The sequence below is a fragment of the Cygnus atratus genome, chromosome Z (genome assembly GCF_013377495.2).
Source record: "Cygnus atratus isolate AKBS03 ecotype Queensland, Australia chromosome Z, CAtr_DNAZoo_HiC_assembly, whole genome shotgun sequence".
Classification (NCBI taxonomy): Eukaryota; Metazoa; Chordata; class Aves; order Anseriformes; family Anatidae; genus Cygnus; species Cygnus atratus.
Genome location: NC_066396.1, coordinates 9318459 through 9333699, shown reverse-complemented (window position 1 = coordinate 9333699; position 15241 = coordinate 9318459). Strand labels below are relative to the sequence as shown.

General features: G+C 40.7%; 1 protein-coding gene across 1 annotated transcript in view; it reads right to left on the bottom strand.

Annotated features, from left to right (window-relative positions):
* The window catches only part of DNAI1 (dynein axonemal intermediate chain 1), a 144024-nt gene that overhangs the window by 123806 nt on the left and 4977 nt on the right, over nucleotides 1-15241 (bottom strand). The window contains exons 2-8 of the mRNA XM_035565893.2: nucleotides 9566-9635; nucleotides 7543-7641; nucleotides 6495-6575; nucleotides 4808-4931; nucleotides 3282-3361; nucleotides 2063-2221; nucleotides 154-213 (exon numbers count right to left, since the gene is read on the bottom strand). Coding sequence (XP_035421786.2) covers nucleotides 154-213; nucleotides 2063-2221; nucleotides 3282-3361; nucleotides 4808-4931; nucleotides 6495-6575; nucleotides 7543-7641; nucleotides 9566-9635 — 673 coding nt within the window. The remainder of the gene's footprint in view (nucleotides 1-153; nucleotides 214-2062; nucleotides 2222-3281; nucleotides 3362-4807; nucleotides 4932-6494; nucleotides 6576-7542; nucleotides 7642-9565; nucleotides 9636-15241) is intronic.

Sequence of the window (15241 nt, the reverse complement as noted above, 5' to 3'; positions counted from 1 at the left end):
ACTTGCTCTCAGATTTAAACTAGAGATCAAAGCCCCAGTATGGGAGGTCATCCAAGTGCAAGGATGCAAAGATAACAGTTTAGTTTCTCCTTTCTCACATCTCATTTTCCTATGTATACTCTAAAGAAAACTTATGCAGTCAAAAGGATATACCTGGTTAGCAGTGGCTGAAAAGTTTTTACAAGGCGTAGGCTCCGATTGACATGCTCTTTCCTAAATAAAAATAAAAATAATAATTAAAAAAAAAAACAATAAAGAAATGTAATTTTTGCACTGAGACTCTTTACAACAACATAGTCCAGCTGTGGAATCCAGCCGCCTTCTCACTAGCAGATAGTTAGAATAATATTGATCTTGGGTTAGTTCTGCATTCAAGTAATTCCCAGAGCACTACACAAAAATTACTGGTTATCATGCAACTCCACATAGATTTTCTGTGCACCAAAAGAAGGTCCACAAGACCATCTTCATTTTTTAAAACTTCTTAGAATATTTAATTTCAGTATTTTATTTCAAAGGCTGTTGAAATGGTTTGTTTCAGCTCTAACATTTGAAACTTTGTGCTACTAGTTATGGTATCTGATATCCTACCAAATTTGAGAAGTTTTGACCTAAATATTAAAATCCCAGCTTGGTACAACAGTCAAAACAAAATAGCTGAACAGAATAATAAACCTACAAATAATTCATTTGATCTTACTGTAATAATATCTTCATCACCCTTACATCAAAATTTGAATGAACTTAATATATTTCTGTGAAACTTTCATTTCATGGAACAGCATTTTCGTTCATAAAATTGTTGTGTCAGGACATTTTTAAGAAGCTGCCTGTAGCATTTCACTGACCTCTGAAATCAAGTAGTCTCAGAGGTGGAAACTGCACATTCTGTACATTGAACAACAGTACTTCACAGATATTTAAGGGCTAGATTCTGCTTTCAAAGACAGAATCACACAGATGCACAAAAGCCTCTCCCAGTAAAATGAATGGGAAGTAAATATGCAGAGGTGGGGACAGAGAAATAACAAATTAACTAACTAATAACAAACAGAGAAATAACTAATTCTGTGGCCTCTAAACAGATTTTTGAAAGATGCAGAAGACTGCTCGGACTTTGCAGCAAGTACCCCATTATTGTATGAATTCTCCTGAGATCCTCCATCTCTACTAGTGAGTAGAGTTGATATGCCATCTAAGAGGTTAGATCTCTTCAAGGTCATCAAATGCAAAGGACCATCACTTGAGGTTGCAAGAAGGCAGTCAGGCTCTCTGGGGAAGCTGTATATACTCTGATTCCAGGGCAGCAAAGGAAACACATGATTTTTTCCTCTGAAATGCATCTCTGACTCAGAAAGCTCCTGTTTGAGGTCTGGACTGGGGGCCAGCCTCACTGGTATTGCTCAATCAGGAAGCCCCATGAAGACATACTCACTAGGAATGGCTGTGGGCTCAGCAAAATGTTTAGGAAAACAACACAGTCTTGGGTCTGTACTGATCAGAAAGTACATGCACAGAGCGCGAGGGATCTGTCATGCTTACTTGCATCAGTTACTGTTGTACCTGTGCTTAACACAAGCTTAAGAACTTTTATCCCTCTGATATAGGGGCAGTTATTATCCTTGCTCCATAGACAAGAACTGAAATACAAGGCCATAAAAAGACTCTGTAGTAAAAGGAAACTGAATTCAGGGATTCCAAGCCCTCAGCTGCTACCCTAACCATTGCTCTCTATATTTTCTTTTTCAGATGAGAAAATAGACATTGAAAATGATATTTCCAGGTGGAGGTGTAAGGATTTACAGTAGCACCAAAACTTTTTGTAGGCTGTCCAAAAGTCCATGAGGCAAGAATTTTTCAATCAACATTTTTACTACCCTTACTGTTTTACCATAGTCAAATATTGTTTTACCATAGGAAAAAAAAAAGTAGTTTTTTTTTCCCTCCTAGCAGTATTTACAAGGATATTGTGTAATATGACACACAAACACTGGTGGTCCATATGCCCTCCCCAAGGAAAGATCCTCCTCTGTCACTGAAGGAAATTGTACCAATAACGTACCCTCAAAGGGTTGTTGAGTGTCTTTGAAGCTCTCTCAATGAAGTTGAACTGGTTTGCAAGCTTCTGCTCCTTCACTCTTGGGGGAGGAGGCTCTTCTGCCTCTGCTGCTTCGGCTTCTTCTGCTGTTCCTGCCTCCTCTGCCTCTTCTTCTCCTGCAGCCTGAAAGAAAATAGAGCAGTAACTCCACCCTGAAAAGACCATACGTCTCCTTCCTTCTTCAGAAGCACTTCTTCACAGACTACTGGAATTCTGCTGCCTACGAGAAAAGACTGTTATTGAAGATTCATGGGTCAGTAGTGAAATAGGCAAATAAGTGAGTAAGTCCAACCATGGCTGAGAGGACATGGTACTGAAGAAATACCCCATTGGGACAGGTAGGGTTACATTACAGGGAAAAAGCTGTTTCAGCTAGATGGCAATGTTGGCACAAATTCAAATGGCTACAGGTTGACAATGGAAATAATTAAGATTGAAATATTTGAGATGGAAATCAGGAAACATCTAGCTATCGGAGCAAGGAGATCCTGCAACAATATCTAATTGGGAAGATGGAAGACCAGTAACTGAAGTTACTTTAAAACTGAGCCTGATATGAATAGGATAACATAGCACAACTGCTTTTGATAAAAGAAATTGGACCCAAAGACCAGAAGACTGTATTAGAGTCCCATTACCCTGAGTTTTAATTTCCTTTCCAGATAGTCAGCTTTATCTGAAACTAGTCTGAACTTGATTACAGGGCCTGACACTATGTGGGTAAGAAGAAACTTCTTAGAGCATACTCCTTTCCCAATCAGCCAACTGCTTTTAAGTCAGGCCACTCTTTAATTCAGGTAGTTATGCCTGCTGCTTTCATTCCTTTACACTTTGTTCTTAACCAGTTTACCTTTTAGGGAAGTTGAGATTTCACATGTTGTCCAGAAAGATTCCAGGTACCAACAAATTACACTCTATCTTGATATAATATCTGGATGAAGGCAGACCTAGTGTGTAGGGACCTGTCATCTCCATGTACACCTTCTCCAAACTGAAGAAAGGCAGGAGTATCCCAGCTGTTTAGTAGAAAGTGCAGGATCCCAGCTACAGCAGAGACATCTCAGGAGATGTTTCAAGAATAAATCACATAAACTTCTCAGCAAGCCCATTTTACAATAAAGTGAGTTTCAAATCTAATATTAAAAATAAAGTGGACAGCTCTCAGATGACTTTGGAGCATTACCTGAGTATCTTCTGTACCTTCTTCATCTTTAATCTCTGTCTCTTCAGATATTACTGCAGAAGTCTCAAGAGAAGCTTTTTCTGATGACAAAAGGGATAAGTGAATAAACCCAGGATAAAAGGACATATTATCCCATATTCTGCAGACTCTTCTATCTTTTGAAGTATTAATTTACAGATGCATCCTTTTCTACTGCTCTCTCATGAGACAACACAGTAACCAATTCCCAGTTTGCAGGGCGATTGTTTGCTCAAAGCCACAGAAGGAGACAATGTTATTATTAGAATTAGACAGCAATAATTCTCACTGAACTAAATCAAAAATCTGATTTCCACTCAAATCAAACTTCTGAAATCCACTTCTGATCCAAGCAGCTTTGTTTCTGAGTATCCTTTCAGCTCTGGACCTTTCTGCCCTCCAAAAATGTCTGCAAATACCCACAAAGAATGCTTACAAGGTACAAAAGAGTTACAGTGTGATTTGTTCTTATTTATATGGATAAAAAATGAATATACTAGCTGCCTGCTGGGTTAAACCATAACACCATATTAGAGAATGATGGATGTCTACATTCCAGTCACAGCCTTGAGTGTGTACTGATGCTAACATCAAGCTACTCCAAACTAGTTCAGAAACTACGAAAAGCACTAGCAACAACAATCCATGTTTTCATGGCAATGAAAATTCTATTTACCACTTTGTCGTACTTCAAATCACAATGCATATTTTGTGAAGTATAAAATAAAAGAGGCACTGTCCCTCTGAGGGCCACAGGTAACAACTATCCTCAGGAACTTATGCAGTGGTATTATTGTGCCTGACAGTTACCGCCTTGAATGGACACTCTTTGTGACACAACTTTTCCTTTTGCAAACAGCCAAAATACAATGAAATCACTAAACGGCATTTCCCTCATGAAGATTCAAACCGAGAACTGTTTACTGACAATACAGCTTTTTAGTCTCTGATTAAGGTATCTTTCTTGACTGAGAACCTATGAATGGCAATACTAGCTTAAATCAAAGGTTCAATTACCTCAATATCATATAGCTCACATTGCCCAGAAGTAAATGCCCTGGTAAGACGATAACAATGGGTCAAGTATATGATAGTTTCCTGAATGCTCACCCTGCCTCCAAACATATCTGCTTTAAGATTTTAAGACTTTAAACCATGGCTGAAACTTTCAAAGCAGGCTAAGGAGTTTAGATGTGTTATGTCCAGCTAATTGTAGTGGTAGTGGAAGATGATTAGAGACACCAAATAGCTTTGAACTTTTTAGTGGGTGGTGTTAACATTCACCTGGCTCCAAAAGCATGCATTGTTTTCTACACTGTGCAAACATTGTCTGATTGTTTGTTTGTTTTCTTGTTTGTTTTCTTGCTGTTTTTGTTTCTTTAGAAAGATGCAAGCCAAAACAGGAGCTGTTCAATTCTATGGTCATGAAGTACGATCACTCCCTTATGCTTAATACGTGGTACCAGTGCCTAGCTGAAAATGATTGTGGTTTCAGATAATAAACCAACCTGATACAGCAGATCTCATACTCTGTCGTCTGCCTTCATCTGAATCTTTGAGGATCAGGTTTCCATTCAAAGAGAAGTGAATGGCTGTTTGATCTACATAGCCTATTGGCTTGTATGCTCGTTCCTAAAAAAAGGAAAAAACCAACACAACCAGCATGGAGAAATGTATTTTTTAAACTAAACATACTGTGTAGCCTAAATTGCTAAAGCTAAAAAGCTCCATACTGATAAATATATGTTCACTGTTAACATTTCTATGTTGAATTCCTTCCAGCAGTTATTTATAGTTCAGGACACTGAAAGCCACAAATTAAAAATATGAGGAAAAGAACCAAGAAAAAGAAATCTCTACTTTTCCACCACTACCACAGTAAGGGAGTTTAAATATAGTTCTAGTACATCTCTACTGCATAGCACTCCCTAAGAGACTTCAGCGTCCTGTTGTGATGAGATCCGTGAATGAGTTGTCATACCTATACAAGAGCAGCACCATACAGAGAGAGCAGCTCTGATCTGAAGACAGGGCAGGCACTTAGTACAGTGCCCAGGCTTATAAGCACTGCACTAATTCAGCTACTTGAAGGCCAGCTTTATTGGCACTTGCTTGTAGATCACTGTACAGTGCAGTCATACTCTTAGGCCTAAAACATGTATTAAGACTATGAGCTACACCTAAAAGCAATCAGAAGCCACTGCAGACTGCAGATGTTTCAACAGTTTTTTTGTAAAAATATGACTGCTTCCTGTACCAATGACAGCATAGCAGTGAGCCCACTTCATTCACTGTGGAGGATTTGACAATAGATATCATTCATCACCTGTTTCCATCCCATAAATATGAAAAATAACAACCCCAAATAGAAGAGAAAAAAAGTGACCTTACTTGCTTCCATAAGACTGATTTTGTTTCTCTAGTGAACTAACATAAGTGTTGGTCAAACTAGTTAAAGAAGTATAGAGATGAGACAGGCTAAGGACAATTTCACCTGGTTGTCTATTCCCTGCATAAGACTGGAGATAATCCAATGTCAGAGCTGAAGGAGCTGTCCCTGTGTGCTCTCATTTCTTCCTCAACCCTTCCAAGGAAGGGGTGGGAGGCAGAGTCATCCTTCCTCTCTGCCTGCAGCAGCCTATGCTGCCAGCTGTACATGCTAGCTGGAGAATGCTGTTCCAGGGTAATGCAGCATATGCTCTGCACACGGAAATGTGAAGGTGTGACTCTTGAATGTTTCCTGGCAGTCTTCGATGCACCCTCCCCTGTTCACTCCTACTCATCATGAACAGAGCTCTCGTCACTGATTTCACAAAGCACATTTCTGAGCTCTCCTATAACGCAAACAAGGAATCTTGATGTGAGGATACCGAAGCCCAACTGTCTTACAGACTGAATCAAACACTGCCTTTTGTCTTCTAACCACCGCTGAATGAAAAAAATATTGCCTGAGATTAGCTGCACCAGTTACGTTCACTGCCAGAACTTGCCGACTTATGTTATCTCCTGCTTCTGAATATATATGTCAATGCTTTTATGCTTTTACCCTCTGCAAAATCCCTTTAGGAACCATGTAATAAGATGAAGCCACATTAAAAAGAAATTTACCTGGTTATAAATAAAAAGAAAACACAAGAATAGCTAATTGCAAAAAAAACCAACTCATCTTGGTTTTACAGGTCACGCCACACTTACTTTAAAGCTGTATCTGACAATATTCTGGGGAGCATGGGGATTATTAGCTGTCAGAACACGTGTAAATTCCTCTTTTAATTCCTTTGGAAGAGAAAGAAAATAGTATCATAAATAAAATTCCACTCCTAATGCACCATAGAACATTAGAAAATCACCATCTTCTTTACACTCAGTTCTAGTACGTTTGGTTTGCTGCAAATACCCTGCTTGCAGATCGTGCCTCCACTAGACCAGTGGTGGGAGCCTCAAAGTGAACTCAAGTAACTCAAAGTGAAATCAAGAACTGTCACCTTGCTTCCTATTGTAGTACTTCAGTGGGGTTTCTGGTCATGTTAATTTTTATCTAAGCTGTGGTAGCACTTGAAAAATGCTAGCTGCATTTTATATGGCAATAAAGCACTATCTAAAGTCTAAAGCACTATCAAAGTCTATCTTGAAGCACACACATTCCAAAAATACGGTAAACACTCAGCTCAGTAGCATTACTTGCAGGATCGACTTACTAAACAAAAAACAGTGCTGGTGTCAACTGCCTTCACTTTTTGAGGAGGGCGAATAATGTATACCTTCCCTTTGAGAGCTATTCGGAGGACAGGCAGCAACACTAAAGCTTTATACAGCAGTGAGAAGAGAGAGACAACTGCAGTCAGAAGGGTGACCACCTGCAATCCCAGTAAACTCAGATGAGAAGAAATGGCCTTAAACTACAGGACCTCTCTCTGTCCTGTGCATCAGACTACCTCTAGCCTCTGAAAAGCTCAGGACTGGCTCTGAAGTCCTCATTATTTGAGAGAAGCCCTGGCCCCGTTCTGCTCTCAGATCAGCACCATACAAAGATACTTTGCCTTAAGCCCAGAGCTGTGTTTCAAAGCACATTCTCCCTGCTTTCCTGCTGAAAGCCATTCTTGTTCATGCTGCAGATAATGTACATAAGTACTAGAGTCTTACTCCTGAAGAAGTTCCTCCAAAACAAATGGGTAAGAGGTAGGCTTCAGTGTATGGAGTTTTGCAGACATCTCATGACAACTACAGGCTCTGTTTTACTCACAGCTTCAGTCAACTCCAGTTGATCTGGGGGTTTGACCAGAGTCTTTACTGCTGTCCACTCATCCGCCCCCTCTCCCACGTCAGTGGACGCATCTTCATCCTAGCACAGGAAAAGCAAGGCAATTAGCACACCAAGACTGTGATTGTTTTGCTCATTCCCAAAGCAGCACTTCTCCACCTTGCATGGTGTGAGGAAGACCACCATTTCCCTGTCTACCTGTCCATAGACCAGACCAGATAACCCCAAATGGCAGGCCCAAATTTGCAAATAGTTGAAAGGCTACAGCTGGCAACAGCAGTTCAGTCAGTGGGTTGGAGGAGCTGCTGCCTGTACATAACTCCTGGCACATAACAAAACTGGAGTAACTCCTGTAACAAAACTCAGAAAACTCCACTTGAATTTCAGTTTAAAAGTTGGCAATTCTGTTTCTCTCGACCATATCATATCCCAAACAAGCCTTACTTTAAAACTACTCAAAGACACAATTCAAGGACCTGCAATTACTTCTGAAGTGTTATTATATAAACTACACATAGAAATTATTTCAAGATATAAAGCTGCAGGGATGTGACTTCTGGAGGAATGTTAACTGTTTTCTTGCAAAGGCCAAGGGGTCTGCACTCCTGCAACAGTGAGAGCTGCTCTCCTGGGGCTGGGCTTGGGTTGATGTCATGATATGATATCATTAACAGGAAAGGGATCACTGCAGGGATGAATTTCAATTACTTGTCATTATAGATAAACTGCTAGAACACGAAGTTGATGATTAAAGTGTTTAGCTGCTGAGGGCAAAATTTCTGCCTCAGTTTGAAATGTGTAAGGAGTTGATTTAAAATAAATCAATCACTCTTTTAAATACAGGTCTCTCAGGTCTATTAAACTTCATAGCCTTATGGAGCTGCCTATAAGTCTGGGGTATAAGTGAAGGACTGTTTGCAGGACCCAGCAAAGCCCTGCTATCTACAGAGCACCACAAAGGTAAAAAGCACAATGACGTGTAAAAACACGCAGCAGCTGAAAGTAACAGAGAATTTTGCATATGCCAGACACCCAGGGAAATTCACAGGCTGCAACCTTTTTTCCCCCAAGGGAAAAGGGAGCTGAAATGAGACAAGCTGGAAGGAAGGTCAAGCTCTTGGATTCTCAAAAGACTATGACGGCAGAACAGTTGTTTGTGATTTAATGCTACCCACATGAACACCTGCTTGTAGGACATTTATTATACAAAATTCAATGCCAGTTAGCTCAGTGCTGTTTTCTCTAGTGAAGCAGATAAAAATAGCATTACAGTGGTTTGTTGTTGTTGTTGTTGTTGTTGTTTATTTGAAAGTAAATATCTTTCCCTTTTTAAAGAGTAAAAAGAGGAAAAATTTTACAAGATTTTACAAATTTTTTAAATGTAATTTTACAAATGTTTAAAATGTAAAATTTTACAAAATTTTACAATTCGTCCTAAGAAGGTGGAAAGCTGTTTATCACAAGGTCTGTTTAAAAGCATACAAACTGTCCTTCCTCCACCTGTACTAATGGAGCTAAACCCACCTCAGCTCACCCTGAGGTAGATGAAGTAAGGGTGTTGTTCTAAGCACTTATTTGCTTACCAGTGAAAGGAATACCATGAGTTTATCAGTCAAAAATTAACGCTGTTTTCTCTAATGCTTGTATTTCTATGTTAACTAAATGAATCTGGGGTATGTTTTGCATTTTCTAACCAGAGCAGGCAGTTTTCTCACAGTCAGTGTCAGCTTATATTTTGGAATTTACATCACATACATTTTTTCTGTCTTTCATTTTGCAGTTTACTTAAATCGTTGCTTTGTTTTAGCTTCCATTTTTATTCTAACTTGCTAGTATAATTCCCTTCTCAACAGAATATTCCAGAGCAACCCCTTATTGTTAAGTCAACTGGAATGATTACCAAATCCATGAAGCATGCCATTGTTCCACAAGAATCTAGTCTGCATCTCACTAGATAAAGAAGGAAAAAATGATTTTTTCAAAACACTTGCGTTTGCAATCTTACCCGTTTTTTAGATACAGCTTTAGCAGGCCTCGGTAGGTGCTGCCTTTCCTCCTGAAGGTCCACTTTGGCTCTGAAGCAAGAACATACCCAACATAAACCTTTAAAACATCTTGTTCCCTAATTTAACCAAAGCAGAATATAACTTTAATGTGTTTGATAACGTTTGCTGTAATGGTATGCAACAAAAGTCAAATATACCAGTATGTTTTCCATACATCATCTGAATGAAAGGTAACCACGGACATAATATAATAGTTTAACAGCATGGAGAAGAGAGACCGTTCTTGCCCCACTGTCCTGGTTTCAGGTAGGACAGAGTTAATTTTCCTCCTAGTAGCTGGCAGGGTGCTATGTTTTGGATTAGGATGAGAAGAGCGCTGATAACATGCTGATGTTTTAATTGTTGTAGAGCAGTGCTTACACCAAGCCAAGGACTTTTCAGCTTCTCGCTCTGTCCTGCTAGCGAGCAGGCTGGGGGTGCAGCAGGAGCTGGGAGGGGACAGACCCAGGACAGCTGACCCAAACTGGCCAAAGGGGTATTCCATACCATCTGACGTCATGCTGAACAATATATAGGGGTGGCTAGCCGGGGTGGAGGGGGGGGCCGGCTGCTCGGGGATAGGCTGGGCATCGGTCAACGGGTGGTGAGCAATTGCATTGTGCATCACTTTGTACACATTATTACTATTATTATTATTATTATTATTATTGTTATTATTTTCCCTGTCTTAATAAACTGTCCTTATCTCAACTCACAGGCTTCACTTTCCCGTTTCTCTCCCCCATCCCGGAGAGGGAGGGGGAAGGGTGAGCGAACGGCTGTGTGGTGTTTGGCTGCCAGCCGGGCTAAACCACAACACCCACATGTTTGCAATGTCACGGTGAGGCCAGAGAGAGCAGATGAACACCTACAACGAGATGAGTACAGAAAAAACATGGAAACCATTGATAAACAGCTGGAAAGTCAACCACTGCCAACCTCCCTCAGTGCATCCCAGCAAAGAAATATTTTAAAATAGACTTTAAGGAAAACAATAATATAGTTGTTTGCAGGGAGCCTTATAGCATAACTCTAGAGGAGGTTGTGCAGAGATTGAGGAATAACAGAAGCACACCAGTGACAACTATTTGTTAAGACTTCACAGAAAGTGGGAGAGGAAATGAAGAAGATGCTGAGGGACAGATCAGAGGAAGAACCCAGAAAGCAGAGAATGAAGCTACCACATTTCAAGAGAAGAACTGACGAACAAAGGAGAAGACATTAGAGACTTTACCAAGAATGGATGGACCCCAGATAACACCAGATGGGATGGGTGGGAAAAGCAGAGCTGCTACTTGGAAAAAGCATTTGACTTTGTGACAGAAAAGAAGGAGATACTAGAAGAGAAGAGGGAATGAAAACAAAGGGGTGGGGGTAAGATCCTGTGTTTATGATTTTCTTTAGAAGAACATGAGTGTGTCTTTTAGCTCAGATCAAAGGTCCACCTAGCCAAGTATCTCTCTCCTTCAGTATTCAAAAGCAGGTATCTACGGAGCTTTCTTCAGGATGAAGTTTCAGCCTTCAACAGGGAATTCTTAAACCAGAAATGCTCTCCTTTTCATTTCATCCCAGTGGACCTTTTCCTCCTCAAACTTCCTCGGGCATTTTGGAATCCGTGCTCACTTTTAGCATGCGCAATTCCTGCATCACAGACCCCCACAGTACAAACACACACTACTGCAAAGAACCACTGCTTGTCATTTAAGCCTGCCACTTGCTGTTTTCATCTCATTTTCCCATTTTTTTCTACTGGAAAGTGTAGCTTTATCCCATTAGCTTTTGTTCATCTCCTCTTCTACATTTCTTACCAATACCTTATGGAGCACGAGTCAGGAGATAAGTCCTTAAGCATTTAAGGACGGGTAAGTCCTTAAGGAACACAGATACCTAGACGCCTCTTACAATTTTCTTTCATTGTAAAAAATAAATATCCACATTTCCCCTCTGTTTCCTACATATTAAACAATTAAGCACCCATAATGACTTTCATCCAGCACTCCCAAGCCTTCTTGCTAAAGCCCCATTACTTGTTAAGACATGGCAACAAGAATGCAGGAGGAAAATATTTTCAGAGGAGAACAAAGCAGAGAAGAGAAGAGAGACTCAGACTTTGAATGCTGTTTCCCATTGTACAAGCTGTAAGATTGCTATTACTAACAAGGCGTCAGGGGTTTTATTCCAGCAAACGCGCACTAAAAGCAATGAAAAATGAGCGGATTGATACATTTCTATGCCTAGAAAACGTGCCTTACTTTGAAATACAAATTGCTGTTACTGAAATGGATATAATAGAGACTTAGGGCATTTCCTTTAAAATCCCACAGTGGGGTGGCAGCAGAGCATAGCAGAGAGTCTGGAGCCCTGGTGTCACAGCCACTACTCGAACCCCTGGGTTACACAGGCAGCCTGCTTCCCCTTGTTAAGAGCTCAGCAGTGGGCGACATGGCACCCTGTTCTACACGGAAAAAGCTACCTGGGAGTAAGGTGTGATTTAAGCAACAAAATTTAAAACAGAATTTCAGAGGAGAATTTTATTTGGAACCAAATCAGAAATAAACTCTTAATTCTAAACAGGCAACAAAGCCTACTCACTACTACCCTTTGTGAATAGCCTATAAAAGCATTTATCCAGCTGTAAAGGCATTGACTGGGCAATGTGACGCTAATTGGCTTTGGCAGTTGCACACATTTCAATTAACATAATCTGAAGAGCCACAAGGAAATAAATATCTGCAACTGTGTTAAAATCCAAAAGTGACACCGAAGAAAAGCTAACATTTGATTCCAGTGGAAGGAAGCAGCGTAAACCCTGCCCTATCGCCCCCTCCATAAAGGGTTTCCAGGATAGAACATGAGCTCTGGTGTCAAAAAAGCAGCAATAACCAGCACAGCACAGAAGTCAGGAACAATGCAGTAACACAAACAGCAGCGAAACTCAAACCACTGTGAAAAAGGCACAAACCACCACTCTAACAGGGAAATGTGCAGGTCTGGGCTCCTTGCTGTTCTCCCACTCCCACTTCTCTGGAATTCCTTGGCTCAGGAGCATCCTTCCTGGTACAGCCCTTCGTGCTTGGAGCTCACTCTTTTAGTCTATCCCCAAGACTTCTTCCAAGCCAGATCAGGGCAGCCCCATAATTTGGTATCGTCATTGCTACCAATGGGCCCCGTGCTGCGTATTGACTTTGCAAAGCCTCAGGGCTGAGGCTGCTTGGCTTGTTCTGTCTGGACTTTCCTTGGCCTGCCTGCAGCTTTATTATGCTCAGCAGCAGGCTAACTGACCACAGAAAATTGCCAAATTTGCTTTACTTCTTTTATATTTGTACACTACCACCATGGTTTTATGACTGTAACATAATGTAGAGGGAAATACAGGCCTGGTGTGACAAGGAAGACCCTGGAAGAGGTGACCCAGGATATGGCACAGGGAAGTACAGGGATGGGATGATACGGGATGGGGCACAGGCTTGCACTGGAGACCCCACAGCTGTAAACATCTCACCAACGGTCAGTTAAAGAAATGCAGACCGGCACACCTGGGAGCTGGACAAAGCTGGCTTCAGGGGTAACAAGGAAAACAAATGAACAAAAGAACAATAGAATAGCAACTAAAAAAATAACATATATAGTAATTTCAGATGCAATGTGGAACATCAGACCAATGAAGGAATAGAAAGGTGTTAAAGTGTGCTAGTTAACATACAAAGAAACCTCAAGTGGGTCTTAGAACGGTGAAGAAGAAGCCATCAGCATGGACATCTTATCGTCCCCAGCGAAGGACCCAGGTGCTAACAACTCACCACACCATCGCCAAACGCCAAGGACAAGAAAATGAACATGCACCAAAACTAGTGGATCTGCTTAACACTACTATAAGAAGCAAGGTGGAGAACAAACATGGGTCAGTCAAGAACACAAAACCTTTCACACCGCCTGCTAGTTCACGTAATAGCACGAAGCCTTCTGCTGTGCTTGTTGTGGAAAAGGCAGCCCTGATGTTCCTTTCCCTTGGTACGTCTGTGCTTGGTCCTTTTGCTATTCCTTTTGCAAGCTCCTGCTCTCTGAAAATCTTTCCCAAACCAGCACACTGTACTTCCTCGTATTTTTCCTTAAAACTCCTCTCTGCCACATTAGCTGTAAAGTGTCCTCAGCAGCACCCAGGTAGTTGGTGTCTTGACACCACGGCCCAGAATGATGACCACTCTTCCCTCATTTTTCTTTTTACTACATCAATGTGTTACCCACATGCTATTATTTAAGCTGTAAACCATTTGCACTGACAACTATTTCTTTGTTCCAGGTTATTCAGTGTTCGTACAACAGGGGAGAGGTCACGAGTGCATCCGGCATATGAATAATAAACTATAACTGTGAATCAGCATAATGGTCGTATATTCACCAGCAAGATGCTCATGACGAGGACCGGCCTTCATACACATCTCTAAAATTCAAGCACATTTTTGCTGTTATATAATTAGCTACAGAAGAAGAAAAGTTAACAGGCTATTATTAGGATCTCAAACAGAAGTATTCAGAAGTTAGAAAATGCAAGAATTAAGGTTGCTGAGGCAACCTTCAATTCATCCCTTTGGGCACAAGCATTACGATATAGGCCTTAATTACATAATTAACACACTTTTTGTGTGTGTGTGTGTGTGTGTGTGTGTATTCCCTGCCCCACTTAACCTCTCCCAGGCTTACTAGCATGGGCAGAGTTCGACAGTAAGTTGCTACCAGTATTTTGGTTTATATTGCTCAGCATCTAGATTTTTTTTTTTAAACCTAGCCTAAGTCAAACACCCAGCAAAGAACATTTAAATCCAAAAAGTTTGTTTTTAGCAAATTCTGTATAAAATGAAGATCTTACCACAGAAAGCATCAAAAGTCTTCATAAATCTTCCTAATAAATGGTGCTACTATACCTGCCTTTAGTAATAATAATTAACAAGAAGAGGAGTGCGAGTAATTATAAGGAATTTATATTAGGAAAAAAGAGACATTGTTGCTAGGGAACTCAGGAATAGGTAGGAGGCACAGAAGAATTGCACGGAGTTTCTCACCTCCAGGTCATCTTCGTAACTCAGACCACCCTGGGACATGCTCCACTGTTCCACTGAAAAATGCTGAAGTGAGAATCCATGCACACCAAAAATGTTCTATTCTGATAACCATCCTACGTTAAATAAATGAACAGCTTATAGCAGTTCCCACAGCGAAAATACATCAGAAGCCCACAACAGTCATAACACTTAAGGATATATAAAACTCAAGTGACTGTTCTTTTCCAGACCTTTCTTCCAGGAGTTGTTTCTGACAGCAGCACCTGGAAATTCCTCCCTGGGCCAGATATCAACTACGCCAGAAGACAGATTGACTATATGACTGCAAAGACTCAGAAATCTAACACGGTGATACAGCTGAAGGGAGGAAATAGCTGAAAAGTGATGCTTTAAATGCCATTTAATTTCCTTTTCCCTTGCCACAGCTCCCTCTAATGCAGACAAACCAACAGGAGATGGAAATAGAGGCAAAATCAGGTCTTCAGCAGGAAATTTTCATGTTGCTGACCTATCCAACAAGCATTTATAATCGGATTTTTAGGTTTGATGCTTGGGTTGTCTCCTAACACGTTTGAA